The sequence below is a fragment of the Drosophila albomicans genome, chromosome 3 (assembly GCF_009650485.2).
Source record: "Drosophila albomicans strain 15112-1751.03 chromosome 3, ASM965048v2, whole genome shotgun sequence".
Lineage (NCBI taxonomy): Eukaryota > Metazoa > Arthropoda > Insecta > Diptera > Drosophilidae > Drosophila > Drosophila albomicans.
Window position 1 is genome coordinate 1,279,482 of NC_047629.2, and position 10,585 is coordinate 1,290,066.

A 10,585-nucleotide genomic window follows, 5' to 3' on the forward strand; every position below is an offset into this window, starting at 1 on the left:
GGAAAAGACATTAAGCTGCAACGAACTAAATAGATACCTGCCTCATGCAAGTGACTCCTGCATGGCATGTAATGGATACTGCGAGGATGCAAAATGAGACCAGCTAAGGCTTATAACTGGGCACACTCTTGGCAATTAAAGTTGGATAGAGATATTAAAGAAAGTTTCTAATGATGCCAATTTCCATGGGGACCCATATTTTAAGTATATTTAGAGTATAAGTATATTGGCATATTAGTATATTAATATATACGCATATTAGTATATTAGTATATTCGTATATTAGTATATTAACATAAATATTATTACTACTATTTTTAGACAGCTTAGAAAACTTGAGAAGATATTCATTAAAACACAATTTCTAGAATATATCGTAAATTGTTCCATGCGTAGCTTGTTGTCTGTAGAGTACAATCGACTTGGTGCTGGCTTACTCTCCTTTGCATTAGCTTGCCACAAGCCAAACAGCCACACAAAGGGCAGGCACATACACACACACCAATACACTCGCACGTATACTTTGACAGACAGACACCCACACACGTGCAGGGTGGTTAACGCATAAACAAGAACAATACACAGTAAGCAAACACACGAAGAGGAGGGGCAAACATGGCTTGGAGAGGGAATGTAGACAAAGATAGATAGCCAGAGAAACGACCACAATAGAACCACCATCAGCAGTAGCATCAGGAGCAGCAGCTTGTAGCTTGCAGCTTGTAACTGCAGCTGGTTGCAGCAAGTGGACAACCAGCAGAACTACGAGTATAGTAGATACACATGACGTTAACCGACTCATTCAGGTAATTAGGCTGGACTAGTACACCACCAATGTCTCTCGGTCGGCCCTTCTTCTGTTTTCAAGTTGCAAGTGCATTGTAAAAGCTGTGCTCCGCTTTCCTCTGGTCTGCTTTGCTCTGTTTGTTTGCCAAATATGCTCACTGGCTTTTGCCGCCGCCTCGTTGCATAGTATTGTGGCAATTGGCAGCCAGGTAATGTTGCCAAAACTCTCTAAAGACAACTCCCTATCATCGTCTTTTCTAGTGGCGCACGGGCGTGAATGTGCTGAAGAAGAATTCCGTACGCTTGGCTGAGGTCTGGATGGACGATTACTCCAAGTATTACTATCAGCGCATTGGCAACGATAAAGGCGATTATGGCGATATCAGCGATCGCGTCAAGCTTCGGTAATTACAATATTCATATTCATATTCATTCAGATACTTTTAATATTCTGCTACATTATTAGTGAGGATCTAGAGTGCAAAAGTTTCAAATGGTATTTGGATAACATCTACCCCGAGCTCTTCATACCCGGCGATGCTGTGGCCAATGGCGAGGTAAGTTTTCCGTTCTGTGTTTTGTCCGTGCGAGCACGTAGCTTTTACAGCATGTGGCAAGCGATTACCCTTGAGATGTGGCAATCCGTACCCGGTTCCAGTTCCTGGCTCCTGACTCCTGGCTCTTGTCTCTTGTCTTCTGGCTCCTTGCTGAAGCAATACTAACCCATTAATGTGCCATTTATGGAAAAGTAACAAGACACATAAGCACATACGAATTTCCCCCCTCTATTCTTTCTACAGATAAGAAACTTAGGTTACGGCGGTCGCACCTGCTTGGACTCGCCATCTGGCAGACGCAACTTGAAGAAGGCTGTTGGCTTGTATCCTTGCCACAAGCAGGGTGGCAATCAGGTTTGTTACCACCACAAAAGCAAGCAGCACTGCGACCGCCACAAACTCCGTTGAAGCACAAAACCGTTAAGATTCCCAGTCCAATATGTACTTACTATATAACATATCTTATCTAATGATTACGACCCTGTGTACAGTTTTCTCTCTATCTCCCAATTTACTAATTTCACTAATTTGGCGCACGGTGCGAAACATTTTTCTCTAATTTCCCTATTTGTAAAAAGTCTACAGCGAAAACAATAATAAGAATAGTTGTCGATAATGCGTTCCATGTTTACGTTTGGTCTGTGAGTCGTTTCGCTCTTCATATGATGCATCAACCTTAATTTGCAGATCAAAAACATTAACACCAACATGTGCCTCGATGTTGATGGAAAGAATGAGGACGAGTCGCCTGTCGGTGTCTACGGCTGCCATGGCCAAGGAGGACATCAGGTATCCAATTCCAAATCCAAATAAAAACTCAAAATTCCATCGTTTGTCCCCCGGATGTTAATTCTGAGCTGATTTTTTTGCTTGGGCTCCTCATCGTATTTTGCATTTGGTTTCGGCTTCATTGGCTTCGGGTGAAAAACGAATGCTTTCTAATGGCTTCGCTTTCAGTTGTCGCCTGTAATAAAACTGTAACATACTTAGTTTCCTGCTTGCTTAATTAACCAATTGACTATACGACTCTCAACTGGAAACAGAGAACTAAACTGTATATATAAATTCGTAATACTCTAAACTTTTTATCTTGACCTTACTTCCTATATTAAGGGCAAACAAATTAGCAACAACTATTAACAATGGATTCTATTTTAACTATGTTACGTAATATAAATTCTTGCCTTTTATATGAAAATCAAAGTGGAAAACAACTATTAACCAAGGATTCTTTTTTTAGTTTACATAATTTAAAACAATCTTTTCTAGATTAATTGAACTTTTCTCGTTCTTACTTTTTGCATTCTCGTTTCTTCGTTTCTACGTTTTAATCGACTAAGTTTCTTTTCTTTAATTATTTCACTCTCGCAGTTACCTCACTTTTTTTTTAATATTGTGTTTCTTACTACTAACAACTTGTAATTCTTTTACAATCTTGTGAATCACTTGAATTTGATTTTTGCTCTGGTTGCGCTCGTAGTATTGATTCTGGCCGCAGGTCTTGTGGGATTTTTGATACGTTTTTGAGATGGACAACAAGTAGAAATTCCCCCCAATCCAACTCGTAGTCGTATTTACCAATGGCCCAAAAATAAAAAAAAAACTAAAATAAAAAAATAATTAATAAATTCTTTTTTGAAAATCCTGCGGTTTTGAGCACTAATTTCACGGAGTTTGTGGTCTATGAAATGTATTTGCAAATACTTTTTCGCAATTACCATATTTAACATGCTCGCAAAATGAAAGTATTTATCAGAGAAAAATATTAAAAATTTTGTTTTTTCGTTTAATTGCCATGGACAGAGTAAAACTCATTGACATTACAGAACAAACACAAATACACAAATATGACAGAGACTCGTACACAAACACAAGTTTTGTAAATTGAGATTTATGCAATGTTGCAAAATTAATTAAATTGCAATCATAAATTAAATGACAAAAATGATAAATCATTTCCATGGCTTTACCCGTCCGGCATCGTGCTGTGCTGGTTTTTATTTGCAAACCAACCAACCAACCAACCAGACAACCAACAACAATAATACATCAAAATACAATAACAGCCATAACAACGCCAGCAATAAACACAGAAGCAAAAACTGTGACAATTTTCCCAACATTTAATAACAACTATTTCGACAACAAGAACGCATAACAAAACTGCATACAAATGAACTGAAACAGACAACAAGAAAACGGAAAACACTATTTAAAACACAGGGATAAACAACAGACACACACACAAATACACACATATACATATATAGACAGGCAGAGACACATTCAACATTAAATGGAAAGTGTTGACCTCGTTCCGCTTGCAGCGCACACGTGACGTAACGCTTTGAAAATCGCCAGACGACTCCTCCTGCCACGCCCCAAACTGTTGTAATGCGTTTGCCAAGTTGTAAATGAAAGAAAATCCGTTTGAATTGCATAGAAAAAGACTAAGGGATACTCAGTCCTATCGATACATTAAACTTCCCCATCTTGAACTTCTGTAGTAAGGGGTATAAAATAGTCACTCTGATGTGTGGAAGCAACGTTGCATAAAATAATCAACATTTGCTAACTTTCAGCATGCCAGATGTGGGCGTGGAAAATGTAAATTCTTACACTCTCGCAAAAAAAGAGGAATCCCCTTTTACCTCTGACTATCCAGAGTAAAGTGTGCTCAATTCTTTTGACTAACATCACGTCAAAGGATTCGCTCAGTAGTTCTGCCAGCGCTTTGCGCTGACGGTTAACAACAAAAAACAACAGCTCGAAAAAAAGCGACGCAATATAATAAAAAAATTTTAATTTTCTCATAAACGCGCGAGTCTAGAAAAAACTTGGATGAAAAAGAGAGATGCAGAAAAAACTATGGACTGTGCTGATAAAACGGAAAAACTTTCGCATGCATATTAAAAAATTGTGCAAGAGATACAAAAACCAAAAACCAGACCAAAATGGGGCAGCAAAGCAAAACAGCAAAAAAAAAAAAACTCAAAAGTGTACAGACTGTTAAAGTAAAAGAAAAAGATACATACATAATTAAAAACGTATCATGCATCACGGAAAAAAATACGCCGTGCCATCTAGGAAAAGTCTCGCAAAAGGCTTTCACTGAAGAGAGAAATGCAAATGCAAACCGTGAAAATGAAGGCCACACAGCACTGAAATGAGGCTGACGGCGGCAATACCGAGTGGAAAAAAACAAAGTGCAAAGGGCGAGGGGCGAAGGCGAAGCGTAAAGAGTCGCAGTAAAGATGTAAACGCGAGTAAAATTGTTAAATGTAAATACAGCGCAACTTGTTATTTATGCAATGGAAACGTTGAAATATGTTAATAACTCTGCCGTGTCTGCAGCAGTTTCTGACATTTTTCCAATTTCCCAAATGGTATTTCGGTTGCAGTTGAATTAGTAATGTTGCAACATTATAAAAACAATAACATCAGAGGCCAGACGTACAACATTAGAAACAGCATTTAAATGCCCATCATGTTGAACGAACCGTTGTTGGCGAGTTATGCCGGACGGAAGCGGAAATGAAAATGGTAACACAAACAAAATGGCGGCCGGACAGCCATGGCCCTGGCTGCTGGCTGCTGGCTGTTGGATGCTGACTGCTGGCCCTGGAAAACAAAAGGCAAAGCCAGCTGGCGTTGGCAACGTGGATAAATTATAAATAATCAGGGCCAGGCCGCAGACAAAACCCAGACACACACACAAACACACACACACTCATGCAACGATGACACAGACTGGTAGCTGCTTGGCATTTAATTTAATATTAAATATCTAATAATAAGTAATGCGGCTGCTTGGCGAAAACGTTGTGCAGCAATTTTTCAAGCCTTCCACTACAATTAGTATTAATACCCTTTCTTCCTGCTCCCCACACGCAGTACTGGATGCTTAGCAAATCGGGTGAAATTCGACGTGACACTGCCTGCCTAGACTATGCTGGTAAAGATGTGATACTCTTCGGTTGCCATGGCTCTAAGGGCAATCAGGTGAGTCTTTGATGTGTTTTCTAATTATACAAAGTGAATCTAATCTAATTTAATTGTGCAGTTCTGGACATATCGTGAGGGCACAAAGCAGCTGCATCACGGCTCCTCGGGCAAGTGCCTGGCCATCAACGAGAGCAAGGATAAGCTGATCATGGAGGAGTGCGATCCACGATTTGTGCGCCAGCAGTGGCTGATGGAGAACTACGACAGTTCGAAATTGTGAGGCTACTTCTTTGCGAAGGGCACTCTACTGGTGGCCACATCGCAGAGTCAGCGCGCATAGCACAGACACTAAGAAGGACGCAGGAGTTGAAAGAGTTTATATAGAGAGAGACGGAACAGAGAAAGGATGTGTTAGTTTGTAAGCCCCGCGAGCGTTGTGCAATAGGCAGTAGTTAAAGTATTTGCCATGGCTTTTAACTGAAGCATTGAAATGCGTTTAAAACACACACATGCACACATACATAAATACTAAAAAAAAAGAAAAAACAAATATATTAGGATAGCGTACTATTTTTAAAATTTTATTTTCAATTATAATTCGAAGGAAAATGAAGGACTGTTGTACAGTAGAACATAAGTTATCTAAGCCAAACGGATACGGAGCGGAAGCGCAACAACCGTTAACAGTTACATCTAGTACATTAGAAGCATTACAAAATGTAAACACAGACACACACACATACATACATATATAGTATAAGTAATTGTATAGTTTATGTAGTTAACCCAATTGGGTTCAACTGGCAAATTCGTAGCGCAATTTTTGCATTTACATGTTATAAACTTTTAGCACAATTTTTCGTGGCAAACTTTTTTTTGTGTGTGCATGTGGCGAATGTGTATTTGACAGGCCAATAACTGATGTTATGTTTGTTGTGCAGTGCATAAAGACACTAACACACTGACACATACGCATACATACATCTAAGTACTTATAATATTTATGAATTCTCCTGACATCAAATGACTTTGCAAAAGTCGCGTTCCAAATATGTTTAGTCTGTAAGCTTTGCTGTAAGTCGATGTATTGTTATTGTAAAATGGAAAGCGTTTGGTGATTTTTATTACCCCTCCCTTAACTTCCAATCCCACATTCCCTTCTCTTACTATCCCATCCATTAATCATTCCAAATTAAGTACCTCAGAGTATATGTACTTAATACAACACATTCTTTTCGTTTTATTTATTTTGTTTTAATATATCTATTTTTCACAAATTCGGAAGAAAAACAAGTAAAAATTAATCACAGAAGTATTGAAGTGCATATTCTAATGGCAATTGTGTGAATCGGCATATTTGACCATTTAATCATTCCTAAATTCAATCCAAAACACAACCGCCAGATTGAGAAATTTTGTAAGTACTTCTCTGCTCCTGCAAATATATGCCAAATTATGTTTAGAAATTAGAATTATAATTTATAATATTGAGTATGTTCTTAATTACTCGATCGCGTATCGTTTTGCATTTTGTTATGAACTCAGAAAGAGGACAACATATCCCGTTTGTTAAACAACGCCAGCTTGTAGAAGATGAATTTTGTATTTATCTCTTACTATCGTATCATCAGTTCTGACAGACTTATCGATATCACTTAAACTTAACTAAATCTAAATCTAAGAAGCAAGTATGCAATAGTGCCTTCAACTTTTTACTGATACGACAACAAAACCATAAAACACACACAGACATAATTGCTTATCCCATTTAGCTCAACAAAATTAAACAAATTAACCAGCTCAAATGGGTCTACTTTAGGTCACAAAACAAATATCGACTGTAAATACAATAAACTGTACAATTGAATATCGTAAATGTAAATAATCAAACATGGTCATAATTCCTCTAACTAAAGTAAATATTTTATTAGGACATCAAGTTAATGACTATGTAAGTAACATACATACACATGTTTGATTTGCGATGTTAGGCTTCAACCTAAGCGACATTTATCATTTAGCGTACAAAACCAAAAGCCATAAAAGTGGTCAAGAAATTTTTGATAATGATACAATAATAACCTAAGCTCGTAGTGAATGTCTAGTACGTAAGAACATTACACAAGTTGTACAAGAACACAGATCACGTTACAAATAAAAAAAAACACTTCGTGTACTGATTTGTTGAATTTCTTTTTGGTTTTAAGATAGAAGGGTATTATAATTTCGTGTTTATAATAGGCAGAAGGAGGCATCTCCGACCCCATGAAGATATATTCTTGACCAGCGTCAACAACTGGTCGCCTGTCCGTGTGTCTGTCCGTCGGTCTGTTCTTCCGTATGAGCACCTAGATCTCAAAGACAATAAGAAATAGAGACATCATTTTCGACAGCACTTGCTGTTTTTGCATGCGTATGAAGTTTGTTTTAGACTTTTGCCACTGTCACTTCACTTATTACTAATTTTAGTACTAACTATAATATTTATGACTGCTGCAAATTTGGTTGCGATCAAATAAAATTGTGGAAGTTATTAGGAAGAAATAATTGTGTATCCAAAAAACGGTATATTTTGTACTCGTGCTATAATTTTTTAACATAGTACTACAATATATCGATATAGCAAATATAAACTTCGGTATTTTAATATTTTTCGGTATATTAATTTGGTATATTTATATTTTGTTGAAAATGGATGGCGGGTATCTTAGAGTCGAGCACAATCAATTATATCTTTCTTACATGTTTGAATTCACCTAGAGGTTTAAGGTTCCAATGGGGTTTCGAATACTTAATATTGGATTAGCTCTAAAAATAAACAATTTGAAAAACTACTTTTTTTATATATTTTATTGCACATTTGGAATTTTATCAACAAGGCTAAAAGTTTTTAGGGCTTCGCTAGACATTTGCATTTTGTTTAATCCAGGACCTCAGAGCACCCACATATGTGTACATGGCAGGACGTCCCTTGGCGCCGCAGCCAAAGCCCCAGGACACAACACCGAATAGTTTGCCATCAACTGTCAGTGGGCCACCAGAATCGCCCTGGCAGGAGCTCACTTGACCACTGGGATGACCAGCACAAATCATACGGTCCGTGAGTCCAGGAATATTCTGAGCATTGCAAAAGTCGCGACTCCAGAGCTGAACCTTGGCGAACTTAAGACGGTTGGGCAACTGCAAATTCTGGTTAATGGCTCCGAAACCGCTGATGGTTGCCATTGTATCAGCTTCGTAGTTCGCATCAGCATCCGCCAACTGGATCGTTTTCACTGCACCGCCCATCATGACGGGGCTGCTCAGGCGAATAAGCGACATGTCAAAGTCCTGACTTTGAGAATTATATTGCGGATGAATGATGAATTGAGCAATGCCCATGGTCTGACCGTTGCCAGCATTCAGATCATTGGTGCCCACCACAGCCATCATTTGACTGGGACTCTGACCCTTGGTGCAGTGTGCTGCTGTCACAATCATCGTATCCGATATCAAAGAGCCGCCGCAATGATGACGCCCATTCAGCTGTAGCGACACCTGATGGGGAAATTGTCCCTGAGAGGCAAACTGTCCGCCAATGATGCGAGATTCATCCACGCCGCAAACCACATTTCCAAATGCTGCTAGCAGCAAGAGGACGATAACGTTGTATGCCGAAGACATTGTTCGAAGAAGTGTACTGGAGCTGTATTGAAGTTGCTGTCGCCGACAGGCTTTATATAGTCAGTGAATTCGCAAACAATGAAAATTGCGGCTTATCAGTTAAACAGCAGGCGCTTTGCTGACCCAGTTCCAATTCTTATGCTTACCCGAAGAGGAACTTTACGATCTAAAAGATATGAGAACTAACTAGCGAATCGTGCTTAATGAGCCACACAATCGACACAGCACTGTAGGGGCTCCACCTGACCTTATTTCCTGTGCAAAATTCAAATTTTTGCCGACTTCAAATCAAGTTCATTATCAAATAATTAACATGGCTTTTTATATATTTGTCAACACCAAAAACAGACAATTTGTTATTGCAATGCATGTTTAGTGGTCAGTACGTGTGTGATGGCCATTGCTAATCATCCAGACATTCTTCCAGATCTCCCGCTTGAAAACATTACGATAGTTCTGCACAGAAACCAAAAACTCGGGACCAAACAAAGTTTGAATAACAACATTCTCGGCAGCCAAATTCCGATTAGTTGCCGCATGTACAATCACCAACGGAGAATTGCTCTTCATGAGCAGCGTAAATAAAAATTATGTCAAATTCATATAAAGTGCTAAACAAATGTGCAATCATACTCACTGGCAGAGTTTCGCCCTCGCTTTCGAAGCGTTTGTTGGGGTCGACGTGCATGCAAAACCAGTTGGTAAATGCCTTGGGTATATCTCCATCCGGACACATGATTTTCTAAATGGAATTTACTGTCAGAAATGTTGAATGTGAATGATTTTCAACATGTACTTACGCTGCGATGTACAAGACCTAGCGGCAAGTTGAGTTCGCCATACTTTTGCGAGTTGAATGATGTCGAAATAGATTGAGACAGATTGGTCAGCTTGGGAGCGCTGTACAACAAAATGGGATCATCGGGTGACTCCACACACTCCAATCGAAAGCGCTGACCATACTTTAGTCTCTCCCCTGTGCGATCCTGCTCATCGCCGCTAACGATGCGAAAAGAGTTGCGCACACAAGGACGCTCCGAGGGAGCAACGGTAAGTTCGCAATTCTCGTTAATGGTTTGGCTGGATCGTATGGCATGCTCGTTAATGACCACGGATAAAGCGGGATGCAACTCGGACGTATCCATATCTGCAATATTCATGTAGATGGGCATCAGCTGAATCACAGCGCCAATCATAATGTCATGCTTGGGAGCTGCCAGCTGAACCTCTTTCTGAAAATTGTCGAAGAGTGTGCGTGCCTTCTCGACCAGCAGCTCTCCACGGTCACGCATCTTTCTGAAGCTGCTCATCTTATCCTAAATTGAATTAATTTTTCAGTTGTGAGTTTTTCCCGGAAAACGTGATAGACTTACCTCCTCCAAGCAATGGTCTTCGAACCAATTGCCAATGCGCACATTGGAACGATAACGGTTTGAGCCCGATTCAAAATTTGAGACTGAGCAAGGCATGGCGAAGGATTTGTTAATGAATGTGTGTTGAAATGACTCTCGGGTATTATTGTTGCTCTCAAAATTTATTTGACTCTGAATTATACACCTTTGAATAGTATGGCAAAGCACGAATAGATAAACATATTATATTATTTGTGTTGACATTGTTAATCTTCCGTAATC

General features: G+C 39.2%; 3 protein-coding genes across 5 annotated transcripts in view; 1 reads left to right on the forward strand and 2 right to left on the reverse strand.

Moving 5' to 3' along the window:
• LOC117572410 (putative polypeptide N-acetylgalactosaminyltransferase 9) overlaps positions 1-7,464 on the forward strand; it is a 63,481-nt gene extending 56,017 nt beyond the window's left edge. For 2 of the 3 annotated variants that reach the window (XM_034255192.2, XM_034255193.2), the window contains 5 exons: positions 1,048-1,190; positions 1,253-1,343; positions 1,587-1,697; positions 5,238-5,345; positions 5,407-7,464. In XM_034255192.2, the coding sequence (XP_034111083.1) occupies positions 1,048-1,190; positions 1,253-1,343; positions 1,587-1,697; positions 5,238-5,345; positions 5,407-5,568 (615 nt within the window). In that variant the 3' untranslated portion in view covers positions 5,569-7,464. Of the gene's footprint in view, positions 1-1,047; positions 1,191-1,252; positions 1,344-1,586; positions 1,698-2,030; positions 2,133-5,237; positions 5,346-5,406 lie in introns of all 3 variants that reach the window. The other variant, XM_034255194.2, reaches the window with a different exon arrangement.
• Positions 7,465-8,146: 682 nt separating this feature from the next.
• On the reverse strand, positions 8,147-9,155 carry LOC117569222 (trypsin-1). Its single transcript, XM_034250299.2, has one exon. It carries the CDS (start codon positions 8,949-8,951, stop codon positions 8,190-8,192), a length of 762 nt encoding a protein of 253 aa, XP_034106190.1. The 5' UTR covers positions 8,952-9,155; the 3' UTR covers positions 8,147-8,189.
• A 104-nt stretch (positions 9,156-9,259) lies between these two features.
• Positions 9,260-10,519, reverse strand: LOC117567169 (cilia- and flagella-associated protein 161). Its single transcript, XM_034246984.2, has 4 exons — positions 10,325-10,519; positions 9,752-10,267; positions 9,589-9,693; positions 9,260-9,515 (listed from the first exon to the last, which is right to left on the reverse strand). The coding sequence occupies exons 1-4, from the start codon at positions 10,418-10,420 to the stop codon at positions 9,324-9,326; spliced, it is 909 nt and encodes a 302-aa protein (XP_034102875.1). The 5' UTR covers positions 10,421-10,519; the 3' UTR covers positions 9,260-9,323.
• Positions 10,520-10,585: the final 66 nt, after the last annotated feature.